Genomic DNA, 19,511 nt, shown 5'->3' on the forward strand with positions numbered 1-19,511 from the left:
TGTATTATCTATATCCTCTGTTAATACATGTTCGTTTGTTTTTGTTTATTTACTTGTTCATGTGTTTATACCTACTTTTTTTTTTGTATTTAATTTAATTTTGTTAACGTATGTAGTATTTAAATCCATTTGTTTATCTATGTATTGTATTGTATTATATTTTGTTCATATAGTTATCAGTTTATGGGGATTTTATTGTCATATGTTTGTGGTTTGTGGTTTGTTAGGGGTGTGTGTTAGTGTTCCATTCCAGTTTCCTATTCAGGCTAGGTTTATCTTCTATTATGTGTGTAGCTTCTGTAATTTGTCTAAGTGCTGTGTCTCTGCTATGTGTGGATAAGATTTTAATTTCTATGTTGTTGAGTGAGTCTCCATGTTCTTGCTCAGTGTGCTGGTACAGAACTGATGAGCTCTTCCCTTCTTTAAGTTCCCTCCAATGTTCGTTTGCCCGCTCCTTTATGCTCCTTGCTGTTTCGCCTACATACGTCGTTTGTCTTGTTACTGCATCATCCCTCTATACGTCTTATACTATAGACCACAGTCTAAAACAAAAACAATAGTACAATACATTAAGTTATTTCTTTACTACCCACAAGGGGCTACACACAGAGGGGACAAACAAGGACAGACAAAGGGATTAAGTCGATTACATCGACCCCAGTGCGTAACTGGTACTTATTTAATCGACCCTGAAAGGATGAAAGGCAAAGTCGACCTAGGCGGTATTTGAACTCAGAACGTAGTGGCAGACGAAATACCGCTAAGCATTTCGCCCGACGTGCTAACGTTTCTGCCAGCTCACCGCCTGTACAATACATTAGTACAATACATTAAGTGCTATATCAATGACCTTGTCATTGTCACTCAACACTAAATACACTCCAGTTTTTTTCTGATGAGGTGGACATGACAGAAGGAAAGACTGATTATGTACCAACTACATCTACTGGCAGTGACAATGAAATTTCCACAATTGTTTGAAAACCCATAAGACAACAAAATACATAATTTTTTTTTTTTTTTAAATTGTATTTTCATCTCAAATATTTCATTCTGGAGATGGTGTGAAGTCCACATGAGCAAATACAGATGCATAGGCATATGTATTGTAAGTTTACTTCCCAACCACATGGTTCTGGGTTCATTCCCACTCCATGGCACCTTGAGCAAATGTCCTGCCCCAGGATGATCCAAAGTCTTGTGAGTGGATTTGGCAGATGGAAACTGACAGAAGCCCATCATATATTCTTTTATTTGTTTGTCATTTGGTCGAACAAATCGACCCCAGGACTTACTCTTTGTAAGCCTAGTGCTTATTCTATCGGTCTCTTTTGCCAAACAGCTAAGTTACGGGGATGCGAACGCAGCAACATCGGTTGTCAAGTGATGGTGGAGGGACAGACACAGAAACACACACACACACACATGTATAATATATATATATATATATATATATATATATACGACAGGCTTCTTTCAGTTTCCGTCTAACAAATCCACTCACAAGGCTTTGGTTGACCCGAGGCTATAGTAGAAGACACTTGCCCAAGGTGCCACGCAGTGGGACTGAACCCGGAACCATGTGGTTGGTAAGCAAGCTACTTACCACACAGCCACTCCTGTGCCTATATATGTATATATAATATATAGTCATGGCCAAAAGTTTGGAACATAGGTTTGAATTGTACTTGGGCTTCAAAAAAATGAAAAACTTTGCCTTTTTGTCATTTCTGCGTCAATAAAAAAGCGACCAGTTTTGGAGCATTGGGATCAGTGAAATCAATCTAACCCCTCCCCACAAAGTGCTGGCCTTGTGCGAAAATTTGAATCCATTATCATTATTATTATTATAAAGGCGGTAAGCTGGCAGAAACATTAGCACGTCGGGCGAAATACTTAGCGGTATTTCGTCTGCCGCTACGCTCTGAGTTCAAATTCCTCCAAGGTCAATTAAATAAGTACTAGTTACACACTGGGGATCGATATAATCGACTTAATCCGTTTGTCTGTCCGTGTTTGTCCCCTCTGTGTGTAGCCCCTTGTGGGTAGTAAAGAAATAAGAATCATTAGCATGCCAGAGAAAATGCTTTACATTCTGAGTTCAAATTCTGCTGAGGTCAACATCACCATTCATCCTTTCATGGTCAATAAAATAAATACCTGTTGAACACTGGGATTGTGGTAATCAACCAGCCCTCTTTCCTGAAATTTCATGTCATGTGCCTCTGGTTGGTAAGATATATCTATGTCTAAGCTAGTACAGTGTCTAGATAAGGACTAGCAATATATGTATGTGTGAGTTAGTACAGTGTCTAGCAATATATGTATGTGTGAGTTAGTACAGTGTCTAGCAATATATGTATGTGTGAATTAGTACAGTGTCTTTAGAGAAATGTCTTTGCTCAGTTTATTATATTTAGCTTCTCTGAACAAAATGCTTGCCACCAGCCTGAATCAGTGCGTCTTTAGATCGAAGGAAATGGTCAACCAGTGGACAACAGCTTGTTGTGTTAAAGATGGATCTCACAATGTTTCCTGTTTTCTCTGGAGTCTTTTGTTGAGGAAGCCACTGAAATTAGTGAGATTGAACAACATTTCAGAATTGCTAAATTCACTTAGAACAAACAAATATTGGATAACAGTGTTTTGGAAGCAGGCTTTTTTCTCTGCTTCTTGATGTATAAAAAAAGGTATTGGCAGTCTTTTTTGGGGGAGTGTGCTAAGAGTCATGGTTCATCATCAGGTGGGCCGCAGTATTAAAAGAAATTCAAGGTAACTTTTACATTGGCATGCCATTCAGAAAGTCTTGTGAGCCACAGATTATCCACAACTAGCAGAGAGTGCGTTATTGGGGAGAGGGTAGGAGAGGCCAGTAATTACTTGGATGATAAATTTAGGTTGAAGTGAAATTTATTATCGACATATTTTTCAGGAAAAGGAAAAAAGAACATTAAAAGTATAAAAGATAAAATTATCAAGAAAAAAAAACCCCCATTACTACAACAAATAATGGGTGTGGGGTAGGCAGCAGCAGATGGGGAGGGGTGGAGTAACGGGTTGTACACTCCAGGCCAAATGGCATGTTCAGTCGCGCCTCGTGGGCATGACTACAAAGATGTTGCCGCAGAGAATGGCCAGTGACACCCTGCAAAAGCTATTTCATGTTGCGTGATTCATTTCTCAAAAATTGATTTTGTAACTGATTGTACTTCTTTTTGCAGACAGGTTTTGTGTCTGTGAGGGAGATTATGGCAAGCAGAGTTATGTATCATTCTTATTTAGGGTTACAAAATAATTAAACTAGCGTCAACATAGCTTTAATGTACGAAGTAACAAAAATGCAACGACTAGTATTTTTTCGGGCTGTCACCATATCAAGGGAGACAACTCTACATGTACTGGCCAAAGAGAGAGTTTATTGCTCGATCAAGAGTTATGTACCTTGGCAACTGACGCTATTTGAGCTGCTTACTTCATTTGTTTAGTGACTGTCTAATCGCATAATCTCTTCATCGGAGCAGTGAACAAAATAATTTTGACTCTTTGCGTTCGGAATTCAAATCCTGCCATGATCAACTTTGTTTGGATTCTCCTGGGATCGATAAATAAACTTCCAGGTCTAAAAGAAGTGGCCTGTTAGAGCTTTCAACAGGATGCCTTTTCATATTTGTTCTTTAGTGGGGTCCAGGCTTTTCGGCCAGGTCTTTGGTTTGAAGAGACTTGTCCCAAGTCTCAACAGCCCTAAAAAGAGTCAGAGACACTGGTCTTCTCTCCCTCCCCAAACAAGCAGTTAAACAGAATAGAAGTTTACCAACTGCAACAACAGCTTCAAATTGGCCCTTTCTTCCAATTTCCTTACCCCTTGTTGCAGTACATTGTCATCAACTACATGCAACAAAATCTATGTTATGAATCCTCAGCAGGAGTGGATGTGTGGTAAGTAGCTTGCTTACGAACCACAAGGTTCCGGGTTCAGTCCCACTGTGTGGCACCTTGGGCAAGTGTCTTCTACTATAGCCTCGGGCCGACCAAAGCCTTGTGAGTGGATTTGGTAGACGGAAACTGAAAGAAGCCTGTTGTATATATGTATATATATATATATATGTATGTGTGTGTATATGTTTGTGTGTCTGTGTTTGTCCCCCCAACATCGCTTGACAACCGATGGTGGTGTGTTTACATCCCCATAACTTAACAGTTAGGCAACAGTGACTGATAGAATAAGTACTAGGCTTACAAAGAATAAGCCTTGGGGTTGATTTGCTCGACTAAAGACGGTGCTCCAGCATGACTGAAACGAATAAAAGAATATAATTCCTAATGATATTATAAAACAAAAGATTTCAAATTTTGGCACAAGGCCAGCAAGTTTGAGGGAGGAGAAAAGTCAATTACATCAACCCCAGTATTCAACTGGTACTTATTTTATCGACCACTCATCTTGGTTCTACAAACTCAATTTTTTTACATGAGATATTTTATGGCATGTGCAAGGCTCAGTGGTTAGAGTGTCGGGCTCACAATCACGAGGTAGTGAGTTCAATTTCCAAGGCTGTGTTGTATTGTTGAACAAGACACTTCATTTCACATTGCTCTAGTTCACGCAGCTGTAGAAATGAGTTGTGACATCACTGGTGCCAAGCTGTGTCGGCCTTTACCTTTCTCTTGGATAACATCAGTGCCATGGAGAGGACAGACTGGTATGCATGGGCGACTGCTGGTCTTTCTTAAACAACACCGCTTGGACTGGTGCCTCAGAGGGGAACTTTCTAGATGCAATCCCGTTGTCATTCATAATTGAAGGGAGTCTTTACTTTTACCATTTTATAACAGGCCAACCCATTTTATTTTCAAATAACCATAACATGGCTGTTTGCCAGCTATGTAGGAGTAAATTATGCTGAGAATTCATACTTACTTTGATAGGAAAGTTTCTTGAAGTTTTCCTTTGGCAAAAACTCATTGAGATCAATTGTTTGGTGTAAAAATGTTCCCCTTTGGTGGCCACATAGGAAGCAAGTATCAAATGGTGGTCCAGCTTTGCTCTGTTTAGTTCAGTAACTGTTATAAAGAAATGGCAGCAGAGATCAACAAAATTCTATTCCAGTAATTTCAACAAGACATCTTATCTTCACTTACAACATATGAACCACAATGATACAACTTTTGTATGGCCAGTCAATCTGTTAGAAATAACAGCCAAGTCTCCCTCAAATTACATAGAACTGGTTTAACCCTTTAACATTCAGTTTACATTGTCAAATGTAATGCTTGTTTATTTTTAGAATGACATTGTAAGGTAAAAGTGAGCAGCCAGTCTTAGCTGGCTTGAACATTAAACAGGTATGAGGGTCAGCTGAAAAGTTCATAGGCCGACCAAGATACTCTCATGAAATGTGATCAAATGAGGTTTATTTTTCAATGTAGTCCTTCTTGCAGTCCACACACTTCTTCCATCAGTGTTGCAGTACTTGGATCCCATTGGTGAAGAAGCTTTGATCTTGTTGGTCAAAATGGTCATTAGCAAGACCTTGATGTCATCATCCTTGCAAAACTGTCCCCCAGCCAAGTGGTTTTCATGTTGGGGAACTGATGGTAGTCAGACGGGGCCAAATCGGGAGAAGAGGGACAGTGATCAACCAATTCAAAACCACAGCAGCCATTGAAATGACAGACTTGTGCTGGAGCGTTGACCTGATAAAGCAAGACCCCTGTTGTCAGTTTTCCTGGGTGTTTGGTCTTAACAGCCTTTCGTAACTGCCTCAGCAAGTTGGCATAGCACTCTTCATTGATGGTGTGGCCCTTTTCAAGATAGTCAATAAACACAATGCCTTTTTCGTTACAAAAAACAGAGGCCATCACTTTCCCCACAGATGAAATGACTTTGGCCTTCTTTGGAGTAGGTGAAGAGAAATGCTTCCACTGCATCGATTGTCTCAAAGAGATGAACCCAACACTCATCCTGGATTAGGAAACATTCAAGGAAAGTAGTGTGTGTGTATGTATATATATATGTATATACCTGTGTATACGTGTTTTTGTGTGTGTGTGTGTGTGTGTGTGTGTGTGTGTGTGTGTGTGTGTGTGTATATATATATATATATATATACATACACACATACAATAAAGGCAAACACTGACATTTCCAGTAATATTATACATTCCAAATATTCTTACTTTTTCTCCATTTCTTTGAGGTTTCATCTGGAATTTTCACTGCATTCGGCTGCAAGAGATCGAAATTCCAGTTCTTCCAGAAAGTGGGGATTGGTTTAATTCCTGAAATATTGACACAATTGCAAAGATTCAAAATCAAAGCAAACACACTTTGTAGAATTTTATCTTTTTCGTCTTTTCACCTTTTAACTCAATTTAGTCATTGGACTGTGGTCATGCAGGGGCACAATCTTGAAAGGGCTTTAGTCAAACGAATTAACCCCCAGTATTTATTTTTTAAAGCCTGGAATTTATTCTACAGGGTCTATTTCATCAAACCACTAAGTTACAGGGATGTAAACCAACAAATACTGGTTGTCAAGCAGTGGGGGGGGCAAACAAACGTATTCTTTTAAATTTTTTTCAGTCATCTGGCTGTGGCCATGCTGGAGCACTACCCTAAAGGGTTTTAGTCAAAGAAATCGACCTCAGGACTTATTCTTTGTAAGCCTAGTACTTATTCTTGGGCAAGTGTCTTCTACTCTAGCCTCAGACCGACCAAAGCCTTGTGAGTGGATTTGGTAGACGGAAACTGAAAGAAGCCTGTCGTATATATATATATATATATATATATATATATATATATATATATATATATATATATGTATGTGTGTTTGTCCCCCCACCATCGCTTGACAACCGATGCTGGTATGTTTAGGTCCCCGTAACTTAGCGGTTCGGCAAAAAGAGACCGATAGAATAAGTACTAAGCTTACAAAGAATAAATCCTGGGGGTCACTTTGCTTGATTAAAGGTGGTGCTCCAGCATGGCCGCAGTCAAATGACTAACACAAGTAAAAGAGAGCAAAGAGAGTTACCCCACGCAAGTATGGAAAAACAGGCATTAAAATGATGACAATAATCATTATTTATATCTTGTATTCTACAGCAAATTTCAAAGACGGTGTGACCAGATATGTCCAAGCTATCCACTCTTAAAGCTACGCTGTGCATATTATTCTTACCTGTCATCCACAACCATATTAGTTCAATAACTGATTGCTTAAAGACATTGTCAAACTGGCAGTGTGAGTCTGGGAAACTGTGATGGAATGTTCCATAAACTGCCAGTGACATCAGCTTTGGTAATTCCTGGTCAAAGTGAAAGCAAACTTCTAAGTCAATCGGCCATGCTGTGCCTACACACACACATGCGCAAAAAGACAAACATGATATATATTATATATATAAAAATAAAAAAGTATTATTACTGTTATTTATAGTAATAAGGTGGCTAGCAAGTTCACACCATTACAGGCACAATATAAGGTAAACTAAGATTCAATAGGGTATATAATATTGTTGATGGCACTCCGTCGCTTACGACGTCGAGGGTTCCAGTTGATCCGATCAACGGAACAGCCTGCTCGTGAAATTAACGTGCAAGTGGCTGAGCACTCCACAGACACGTGTACCCTTAACGTAGTTCTCGGAGATATTCAGCGTGACACAGTGTGACAAGGCTGACCCTTTGAATTACAGGCACAACAGAAACAGGAAGTAAGAGTGAGAGAAAGTTGTGGTGAAAGAGTACAGCAAGGTTCGCCACCATCCCCTGCCGGAGCCTCGTGGAGCTTTTAGGTGTTTTCGCTCAATAAACACTTACAACGCCCGGTCTGGGAATCGAAACCGCGATCCTATGACCGTGAGTCCGCTGCCCTAACCACTGGGCCATTGCACCTCCAGGGTGCAATTTTAGCACTACTTGCTAAAATCAGAACCAAGGCTCAAAGAACTACCATAAACTCATGGTAAAGATACACAGAAGCAATGCAATGAACATATGAGAAACAGGCTTCCCTTTGCATTGAACACATCAGTAAGTAATGAATATTTCAATACCAATTGATTTCACATTTTTCATGACAAACATACTCTGCGATCTTCAGTTGGAAATAACATTTTAACATCTATTTAGCAAGTGGTATTATATACCCTATTGAATCTTAATTTCCTTTACATATATAAAAGTGAGTTCACAGCTGTAACCTACACCAGTTTCGCATAACCAGCCCACTCATAAGTACCTTGGATCGTAAGGCGACATGCTGTGCTTGAGGAGACCTATTGAGTCAAGTACATCAAAATCAAATCAAATCACAATCAGAATCAAATGGAAATAGCAGTTATGATCCCCGTGCCGGTGGCACGTAAAAAGCACCAGCCGATCATGGTCGATGCCAGCCCCCTCTGGCCCCTATGCTGGTGGCATGTAAAAAAGCACCCACTACACTCTCAAAGTGGTTGGTGTTAGGAAGGGCATCCAGCTGTAGAAACTCTGCCAGATCAGACTGGAGCCTGGTGCAGCCTCCTGGCTTCCCAGACCCCAGTCGAACCATCTAACCCATGCCAGCATGGAAAACAGATGTTAAACGATGATGATATATATATATATATATATATATATATATACACACACACATACATACACATATATATATAGTGGTGCTCCAGTATGGCCACAGTCAAATGACTGAAACAAGTAAAAGAATGCACAAACATACACATATAGTTCAAATGTACAGAAAAGAAAAGCCAAAGACAGGTGAGGTGAACCACAGGTACTTGGGAAGAATGGAAAAGTCTTTGATGTTTCAAGTGTCTATGCTCTTTGACAGAAAGGCATGAGAAGAAAAAAAGAATGGAGAGAGACAAAAATGTTTTGGGATTAATGGTCTAACATGAAAAAATCCTTATACACACATGCACAGACACACACATACATATATACATACACACACATACATATATACATACGCACACACATATACGTATATATCAGAAAGCAATCTTTATATCCAACTTAACATGGATGTTTGTTAGAGTACCAGGTACTATGTTAGTTACCTTGAGAGGACCTTTTCTATTGATACATGATGCAATACATCCACATTAAGTTGGTCCAATTTGAACAAATCTATCTAAATGGCTCAAAACCAACCCTGCTGGAGTGCAAACTGAAAGGTTGAAAGATCAAATGGAAAGTTCTGGAATTACCTTAAATAAAGTGTCTGCAAAATACTTTTCCCTCCTTGCTAGGTGAATGAGGTTCACATAATTGACAGCAACTCGATGGAACAACTTCTGCTGTACAGATAAATCAGGCTGGAAATTGGTGAGAAATAAATACCAGAAGATGTCCTGTTGATAGAAACATTGTTTTAATTAAGTCAGGAAAAGAAGATTGCCATATTTTCTGACATACAAGTCAATGTGGTATTTCTATATCCTTAAATGCATATATATGATTTTAACAAAACGGAGGTAAAGCAATATATTCAGACAAAACTTCCAACTACCAACACTTGAGACTCCAACGCCTTCTACTTTTCAACGAAACATGTTACTCTTTATAAGAGTTCAACGAGTCTACTAATTAATCACACAGGAGTATTAACCCTTTCGTTACCAACCAGGCTGAAACCGGCTCTGGCTCTGAGTACAAATATCTTGTTTTCATAAGTTTTGAATTAAAATCTTCCATCAAACCTTTTAGTCACAATTTATGTTCTTAACACTAGCTTAATGATAACTAAGTTATTTTACTAAATCTTTTGTTATATTTAAAGTAATTGAAAGAAACACAGAGCATCTCAACAGAAATATGGTAACAAAAGGGTTAACAAATGATTAATTTAACCCTTTTGTTACCAACCCGGCTGAAACTGGCTCTGAATACAAATGTCTTGTTTCCATAAGTTTTGAATTAAAATCTTCTACCAAACCTTAGTCACAATTTATGTTCCTAACACTAGCTGAATGATAACTAAGTTATTTTACTAAATTCTTTGTTATATTTAAAGTAATTGAAAGAAACACAGAGCATCTCAACAGAAATATGGTAACAAAAGGGTTAATGTCTGTCACCACAACAAGTAAATAGTGAAAACATGAAGTGTAAACATTCAAACATCATCGCTATCTTTCCAAATCCTGCTGCATTCCACAAGAATACGTTGGTCCTCCAAAGTCGTCATAGTGCATAAGTTGACCTCCCATTTTTGACCATAAATTTGGGTCCGGAAAATTGGACTGAAGCAACATGAAACAAAGTGTCTTGCTCAAGAACACAACACATAGCCTGGTCTAGGAATCGAAATCATAATCTTGCAATCATGTGTGCAACTCCGTAGCCCCTGGGTTACATGGCTTCAATTCAGCAAGTATGGGAAAACAATTATGAACTGAAGAAGGAGTTACAAAAAATTATGTAGTAACAACTGTGTATTTCTAGCAAGTATGAAATAACAACCATGGTTAACCCTTTAGCATTTAAACTAGCCATATTTGGCCCAAATATTCTACCTGCTTTTGCCTCTCATACCTATGCTACAATGTCAATGTCATTCTAAGAATAAGCAATCACATCATCAAAATCTTGAAGCTACAAGATAATGCATGATTAATTCAAAACAATGTGAATAAATATTACTTTTGACAGAGTAATCGGAATGCTAGAGGGTTGAACCAGCCATATCCAGCCAAGATATTCTACCTGGTTTATTTTCAAATCAGCCAGATCTAACTTCTCACACCTACCCTACAATGTCATTCTAAAAATAAACAATCACATCATCGAAATCTCGAAGCTGAGATAATACATAATTAATTCAAAACAATGTGAATAGATAAACATTACATTTGACAAAGTCATTTGAATACTAAAAGGTTAACTCATATTTCCAGGAGAAGGGAAATGAAAACTTGACATTAATAAAAATTTAAAAAACTGAACAGAACTGCACCTGTAATATGTCTTGGCATCTTTTGGAATATAGAATTTTCTCAAACGTTGGGCGCTGGAGCTGTAAATAGCAAAAAAAAATTAAGGTTAAAAGACAGAGACAAACAAATAAACAAAAGAAAAATGCAAAAAGTAGAGAAAAGAAAATGGAAGTTGAAAGACAACCAGATACCAAAGTTAATTGACCAACTTTGAACACCCAACCAGAACAACTGACCTCCATAGAAAAAACAAAAAACCCTGGAACCATGAAATAACCTTTTAGCAGCTTATCATACATCAATATTGGGAAAATTCACAACCTTCTGTATCATTAAACCACTATTGTTCCTGAAAGTTGTTTTCTATTTCTTCTACAGACTGTTTGAAGCTCACTATGTTCCTACACCTTGATCCTTAGATCTTACCTTTATATACAGGGTGTCCACAAAGTCTGGGTACATGAGGATTAACACATACTTTAAGAAGTTATTGTTTCTTATATTTAATTGTTTATGTTATGATTTTATTTACTCCATGTACCCAGACTTTGTGGACACCCTGCATATATATATATATATATATATATATATATATATATATATAATCTCAATCAATAACCTTACAAAGTAGATGCAATGGAACAACCATATCATTGACCTGGTCACAGTTGTGTCACACCAACTTTAGTGTGAAAAAACTGACTGCAATTAATGGCTTCAAACTTTGGCATAAAGCATGAATAATAAAGAGAGGTGGATGGCAAAGATGGTTGGTGATTTAGGAGGAACACAGCAGTATAAAAAGGAGACAGCATTAGGCAATAAGTGGCTAAATAATTAGAGCATCTTACAAAATGCTTTGTGGTCTCTACTTGTAGCACCTTCACATTCTGTGTTCAAATCCTGCTGAGGTTGATTTCTGTTTTACTTTCTTCTGGGGTCAATAATATCATTTAAATACTGGGTTCACATCATTGACTATCCTCCTCCCACAAGACTGGGCCTTTGTGCCAATATTTAGGGTGGTGACTTGATTGAAATGGTAAACTGACAAGATGTGTTGATGTTCTTTGGTCCTAGGTCATCCCTGGTCAAGAAAATATATGACCAAAGACATTTCAGCCATGACCATCCTGTTTCTTTTTTTTTTCCAGGTACAGGTATGGATGTGGAGTAAAAAATTCACTTTCCAACCACATGGCTTTGGATTCAGTCCCAGTGCATGGCACCTTGGACAAGTTTCTTTCACTCTGTCCCTGGACCAATGGAAGCTTTGTGAGTAGATTTAGTAGATGGAAACCGAAAGAAGCCTAATGTTTGTGTTTATGTTCCCGTAACTTAGTGGTTCAGCAAATGAAACCAATAGAATAAATGCTAGGCTTAAAACAAAAGTACTAGGGTCAATTTGTTCAAATAAAACTCTTCAAGGCAGTGCTCCAGCATGGCCATAGTCCAATGACTGAAACAAGTAAAAGATTGGAATCACATTATCTAATGGGTTTTCCTTTTTAAGATTGATAGGGGTGAGTCAGAGGAATTTTGGCTGTTTGACCTGCTACAAATAGCAGCCAAATCCTTCCTCAAATCACAACCTACTGACTTACAAAAACACAGAAGGTCACAGTGCATATTGTAGTCCTTACTATACAAAAAGACATTATGGTCACTGCTGGAATGACAATTGATCAATAGGTCTGCTGGATCAAGGCTGACCCAGGGCTAAGCAATAACAACAACATTTAAGGCACAAAGAATTTACTGACAGAACCAATTTTGGAATAATGAGCGTGAAGAGCCTTCTTCAACATTTCTTTTGGTTGGATGTTGTAGGGTAAAGATGTCATTTGGTGCTTCTGAAAACCAGGGAAGACATATGTCTGGAAAAGAGAATGAGAAATATACACATAAACAGCAGATGCATGCATAAATACATCATCATCGAACATCCATTTCTATGCTGACATGGGCTGGATGGCTTGACAGGTACTGGCAAGGCCAGGGGCCACACCAAGTTCCATAGTCTGTTTTGGCATGGTTTCTATGGCTAGATATCCTTCTTAATGCCAATTATTTTACAGAGTGAACTGGCTGCTTTTTACATGGCACCTTGCTTTTAGGAAATATATAATACAAAACCACAATAAGACAGAAATCCCAAACTGAAGAGAACGGAGTGGCTGTGTAGTTAGTAGTTTGCTCACCAACCACATGGTTCCAGGTTCAGTCCCACTGCGTGGCACCTTGGGCAAGTGTCTTCTACTATAGCCTCGGGTCGACCAAAGCCTTGTGAGTGGATTTGGTAGACGGAAACTGAAAGAAGCCCGTCGTATATATGTGTGTGTGTGTGTGTGTGTGTGTGTATATATATGTGTGTGTGTGTGTGTGTGTGTGTGTGTGTGTGTGTGTGTGTGTTTGTGTTTGTCCCCCCACCGTCGCTTGACAACCGATGCTGGTGTGTTTACGTCCCCGTAACCTAACGGTTCGGCAAAACAGACCGATAGAATAAGTACCAGGCTTACAAAGAATAAGTCCTGGGGTCGATTTGCTCGACTAAAAGGCGGTGCTCCAGCATGGCCGCAGTCAAATGACTGAAACGAGTAAAAGAGTAAAGAGTATGAGCAAAGAAAGAAGAAAAAAGAGGAAGAAAAAAAACATCAATTCAACACAAAGTGCTTCAATAGTCACAGTTTTCCGAAATTCATTGGAACACTTGGAATTGTAGTTCTAGAAAGTATGAAAATGGTTTCAAAAATTAAAGTAAAATTACACAGAAGAGGAGAAGAGATGAAAATTACCTCAATGGGCCGGGGAGTTCCATTTTTACAGGGGTTGCTGTTCTGGTAAAGGAAATATGACAATTGGATTAGCTGGTTGATTAGACTGGTAACAGGTAATAAACTCGTTTGTTATTTTAACTGTAATTATTTCACTGATTTCTCACCTTGGGCAGCAGCCATGTTAGGGACTGCCTTGGAGGGTTTTCAGTCAATGAAATCAACCCCACTACTTATTCTATCACTACCCCTACATAGACAAACTAATGAAAACCAGCTGCCAAGTAGTGTCACATGAAGGCAAGCTACAAAGAGAGAGAGAGAGAAACGTGCACACGAACACACGCATTATCATCATCTATGCTGGTGTGGGTTAGTCCTTTCACAGGAACTGCCCAAGCTCCAGCTGTCAGTTTGGGGATGGTTTCTACAGCTGGATGCTCTTCCTAACGTCAATCACTGTAAAGAGTGTATGGGGTGCTTTTAGCATGGCACCCAGCATTTATGTGTGTGTGTGTGTGTGTGTGTGTGTGTGTGTGTATTTATTTGTCAAGTATGGCTTAGTGGTTAGCACATCGGGCTCACAATCATGAGGTGGTGGGTTCGATTCCCAGACCAGGCTGTGCATTGTGTTCTTGAGCAAGACACTTTATTTCACGTTGCTCCAGTTCACTCATCTGTCGAAATGATTAGTAACATCACTGGTGTTAAGCTGTATTGGCCCCTTTGCCTTTCCCTTGGATAACATCAGTTGCGTGCAGAGAGGAGGCTGGTATGCATGGGCAACTGTTGGTCTTCCACAGACAACCTTGCCTGAACTTGTGCCCTGGAGAGGAAACTTCCTAGGTGCAATTCCATGGTCATTCATGACCGAAGGGGGTCTTTTATTATATATATATGTGTGTGTGTGTGTGTGTGTGTGTGTGTGTGTATGCAAGTGTATGTCTGTGTGTGATGGGCTTCCACAATTACCATCTATCAATTTCACACACATGGAATTGGTCAATCTGAAGCTATGGTAAAAGTAATTTGGTCAAAGTGCCAATTGTCCAACATAAATCATAGCAGAGTACGACTGAACTCAAAACCATATGGTTTTGAAGTGTATTTCTTAACTACAGGGCCATAACTGCAACTATGTTATGGGCGAATCCTGTACACCCCTACGTGACTGAAAGTGGACTAAACAGATTTGAATAAATAAAGAACTGTGTGAACTGTCAATGGCAGTTGACAGCATTGGTCGTCTGTGTTGGTTATTGTGTTAGTTTAATATCATAACTACGTTGGAGTAGTACAGAGTGTGTTCTGTGTGAACATAATTATTCTGCGATAGGTTATTCTAGATAACCATATCCAAATATTTATTTGGGCAATACTATTCTTACACCTGATGTGTACAGAGTGGCTGTGTGGTAAGTAGCTTGCTTACCAACCACGTGGTTCCGGGTTCAGTCCCACTGCGTGGCATCTTGGGCAAGTGTCTTCTACTATGTCCTCGGGCCGACCAAAGCCTTGTGAGTGGATTTGGTAGACGGAAACTGAAAGAAGCCCATCGTATATATGTATATATATGTGTGTGTGTCTGTGTTTGTCCCCCTAGCATTGCTTGACAACTGATGCTGGTGTGTTTATGTCCCCGTCACTTAGCGGTTCGGCAAAAGAGACCGATAGAATAAGTACTAGGCTTACAAAGAATAAGTCCCGGGGTCGATTTGCTCGACTAAAGGTGGTGCTCCAGCATGGCCGCAGTCAAATGACTGAAACAAGTAAAAGAGTAAAGAGAGCAATATATATATATATATATATATATATATATATATATGAAGTAAAGGCTGTTTACCAATATAATGTGGCTGTCCTGGAAAGGACAATATCACTGTTGCTTTAGCCCCAAGAAACATCATTTCTAGCTGTCTATATGATACAATATCTGTGTCCTTATATTTTCAAACAGGGAGTTCAGCACTCCCACCTGGCACAAAACAACATCTGTGGACTAGTTTCTGGGTTATTGCCTTTATCAATAACACAGAATGGCGTAGCATTACACTGAGTATATAAAAAGGATAAAATATATTACTGATTTTTAGGGAATGAAAAGAAGTGAAAGGTCACACCATATTTGGGATCAAAATAGATTTAATTGAAAGGTGGGGGGTCGCTTCATATTGGAAATCACAAATCTTTTAGAACTATTGAGTTACATTAACAGAACATAGGAACTCTACTCACATTATTGAAACCAGTGTTCTGGTCTTCAGTTCCCAGGAAACTGCAGTTTGGTAAATCTGGGGTAAAACATGAAGGCAAGAGGAAGTGAGTGAGGGATAGGAAATGAGAGAGAGGGGGAGTAAGAGAAAGATGGAGATAGGAAGTGAGAGAGACAGAAAGAGACGGAGAGAGAGAGAGTCAAGAAGGTAAAACATGAGAAACAAAGAGTTTTTAGTTAAACAACGCTGTCAGATACAAATATGAAGAATACCTCACAAATGTTCTAAACTTTGTATACATACACACACAAACTCGGGCACATACTCATGCCAGACACAAGAGAAATTTAATACATTCCAGGATTATCAAAGATATGCTTCAATTTTTCTAAAATTGAATGAAATAAATAAAAATGTTGAATACACACAAACTTGTACATAATTAACAAAATAAATAATAATAATCCTTTCTACTAAAGGCACAAGGCCTGAAATTTGGTGGGAGGCAGTAAGTCAATTACATCAACCCCAGTGCATAACTGGTACTTAATTTATCAACCCCGAAAGGATGACAGGCAAAGTCGACCTCAGCGGCATAATAATAATAGTAGCAATATAATTATAATCACACATTTGGTGTGTGAATTTTGGCCCATCCTGGATTCAGTCCCACTGCGTGGCACCTTGGGCAAGTGTCTTCTATTATAGCTTCGGGCTGACCAAAAACTTGTGAGTGGATTTGGTAGACGGAAACTGAAAGAAGCCCGTCGTATATATATATACATATATATATATATATATATATATATGTATATGTATATGTGTGTGGGTGTTTGTGTGTCTGTGTTTGTCTCCCCATCATCGCTTGACATCTGATGCTGGTGTGTTTACGTCCCCATAACTTAGCGGTTCGGCAAAAGAGACCGATAGAATAAGTACTAGGCTTCCAAAGAATATGTCCTGGGGTTGATTTGCTCGACTAAAGGCGGTGCTCCAGCATGGCCGCAGTCAAAAGACTGAAACAATTAAAAGAGTAAAGAGAGTAAAGAATATATAATATAGGTTTGTTTCATTTGAGGTATCATTAAATTTAGGGTGGCAAGAATGGTTCATAAAATATATGTAGGGTTTCCATAATTTTTTGAAAAATTCTAAGAGCTGCTCATTATTGAAATGGCAGGGATTCCAAAACTTTTGCAAAGTCTGGGACTAAGTCAATAATTTATTCCCCAACCTCATTTCTATATCTTGCCTCTTGCAACAATTTCAATACAATACCACCCAACCATTTTTGCTCGGAATAAAAGGAAAACAAACATGTTTCTCAAAGACTTACTCAATCTTGTATTTTTACTGCTTGAACCTTGAGCTCCAGCAGTTGCTTTCTTTTCAAAGACCAAAGGCAGATGGTATCGTAGTTCTTCGTTGTAATGCTTGAGATCTTGGTTCAAACCATCAACAGAGCCAACACTATATGCTGGAGTGTCATTTAGGAAAAAAGACGATTCCAAAATCATGGTGGAGTGGACTGAGAAAGATGGATGACCTGATGGTTGTATCGACATCAAAGTCATAATTACATGGTGAAACGTTTTGGCAACTCACTGTCTACAACAGAAATGCCCAACCACTATGGGCTGGGCATTGTTGGGGACCAAGCCGCACAAAAAAAAAAAAATTACTTCTACTTTATTGACTATTGCAGTCTGCTCTGCGTTTTACATTACATATGTAAGGTAATCTTCAAGTTTAGGGTGGTAAAAAAAAGTAAATAAAAATATACAAGGGAAATAACTTAACGTCTTACTCGTATCATCCGTGCTACTCTGAAATGTGTGTTGTTGTTTTTTTTTTAGCTGTTTATAAATAAATCACACACGTGACTAGATATCATAGTACCGGCTGAGAGATCGAAAATCCCTCATGGAAGACCGGCTGCACAACAACTTATTGTTCCTCAAAATGAAATCCTCACTCGTCATTTAATATTAGAAGAATATTGGAATATTAGTGAATTATGCAGCAGTTCAAGACACAAAATGTTGGAACGATGTGCGGGCCGTCGGCTTATTAGGAATAAGTTTATCTGCGAGGATTGTTTAGTACCATGCGGACTTGTTAAAAAAAGCAAAAAAACACGTGTATGATTTATGTATAAACAGCTAAAAAAAACACCACATTTCAGAGTAGTACAGATTATAAGAATTGGATGAGATATGACGGCTCGGCCGTCTCTCCCCAGTTCTTATATTAATCATTAAAATCCTGAAATACAACAACACAAGGGATAACGGTAACGACAGATCAATAGTTTATTCTAGGTTAGTGTAGAGCCGTTTCGTTCCTGGGTGAATAGGCATGCCGCTAGAATACCAAAGAAGCTTCGACCACATGTCGGGGTCGAGTTGGGACATACGTGTTGTCGCCACGGCTGCTGGATGGAAAAGAGGGCGAACGCTATTGCTTTCTCTCCACTACAAGATAATACTAGTAAGACGTTAAGTTATTTCCCTTGTATATATATTTATTTACTTTTTTTACCACCCTAAACTTGAAGATTACCGTCTGCAGTATTATTATGAAATAGAAGTGGATTTGGCTTTCAAATAGTTGCCGTGACACTTCTATTTCAACACAATCTCAAGTGAAGACAGTAACCAAACAAGTGCGACTCTGATATGATAGGAAATTTATTAAATTAAACTAAGGTTAGAGGGAGGACAAGATGCATTTCAAAAGTTGGGATGCATGCCCATCCAGAATGTCATGGTCTACAAATTAGTATATGAAAAAAAAAGTTTAAGGTGCTTTTTGTAACTTCTTCGTAATTAAAACGACTTTTATGTCTAAAAATTCTTTGAAATAATTAATTACGTGTTTAAAATAAAAACTATGAAAATCGTGAAATCTTCAAACATAAATATTTTCTTTGGATAACAGAAAAAAAGGTAAATATATAAATAAAAAAAACCTTGCGTTGCAACTTTGGCCAGCTCCAAGATGATTCTGTCCTTGAAGAAATTCTCGTAAATAAACTAAATTTAAGACTTCAAGAAAGGATACGTGGTTTAGTATTAATGATATCTTCTTGGAGTTTCTGTCTTGCTTTCTTTTCTGCTTCCGTTTCGACGTATTTCTGATCAATAATGTGCAGAACCATCGAAGTTCCTCTTAGAGCCGTGGTCATATTTAATATGTTTGATTTGCTACAAACAGTAGCCAAATATCCCTCTCAAATTCCCGTCTTTAGAGGAAAATACTACTACTAATAATAATAAAACTACAGAAAGAAAAGTACATTGTCAACGGTTATAGTCCATGACATAGAAAAAGACAAGACCTGCTCAGCCAACAATGAGAAAATCTGTTCGATGTGACCAAGGAGACTAAACAATTTACTCAAATTAATTTACATACAAACTAGCAAATTAAAAAAAAAACTTAAATCTGCTTCCACGAAAAAAGAAAGTCCTTTTAAAGTTTAGCTTTAATCAATAGTCTAAAGTAAATATATTCGTTTTATTTTATGTGTGTGTGTGTAAGTAAAAAAAAAAAAAATCTCCCGGAATACGAAAATAAATGT

At 38.4% G+C, this 19,511-nt stretch overlaps 1 protein-coding gene across 1 annotated transcript; it reads right to left on the minus strand.

Moving 5' to 3' along the window:
• Positions 1-2,100: 2,100 nt before the first annotated feature.
• On the minus strand, positions 2,101-19,507 carry LOC106881786 (protein FAM227B). The gene is made up of 11 exons (XM_089341300.1): positions 18,992-19,507; positions 17,265-17,405; positions 15,951-16,006; positions 13,737-13,778; positions 12,705-12,818; positions 10,962-11,021; positions 9,214-9,357; positions 7,182-7,308; positions 6,178-6,279; positions 4,919-5,061; positions 2,101-2,569 (listed from the first exon to the last, which is right to left on the minus strand). Exons 1-11 carry the CDS (start codon positions 19,113-19,115, stop codon positions 2,417-2,419), a joined length of 1,206 nt encoding a protein of 401 aa, XP_089197426.1. The 5' UTR covers positions 19,116-19,507; the 3' UTR covers positions 2,101-2,416.
• Between the last annotated feature and the right edge of the window lie 4 nt (positions 19,508-19,511).

The sequence above is a fragment of the Octopus bimaculoides genome, chromosome 24, assembly GCF_046866305.1.
Source record: "Octopus bimaculoides isolate indiv1 chromosome 24, ASM4686630v1, whole genome shotgun sequence".
Lineage (NCBI taxonomy): Eukaryota > Metazoa > Mollusca > Cephalopoda > Octopoda > Octopodidae > Octopus > Octopus bimaculoides.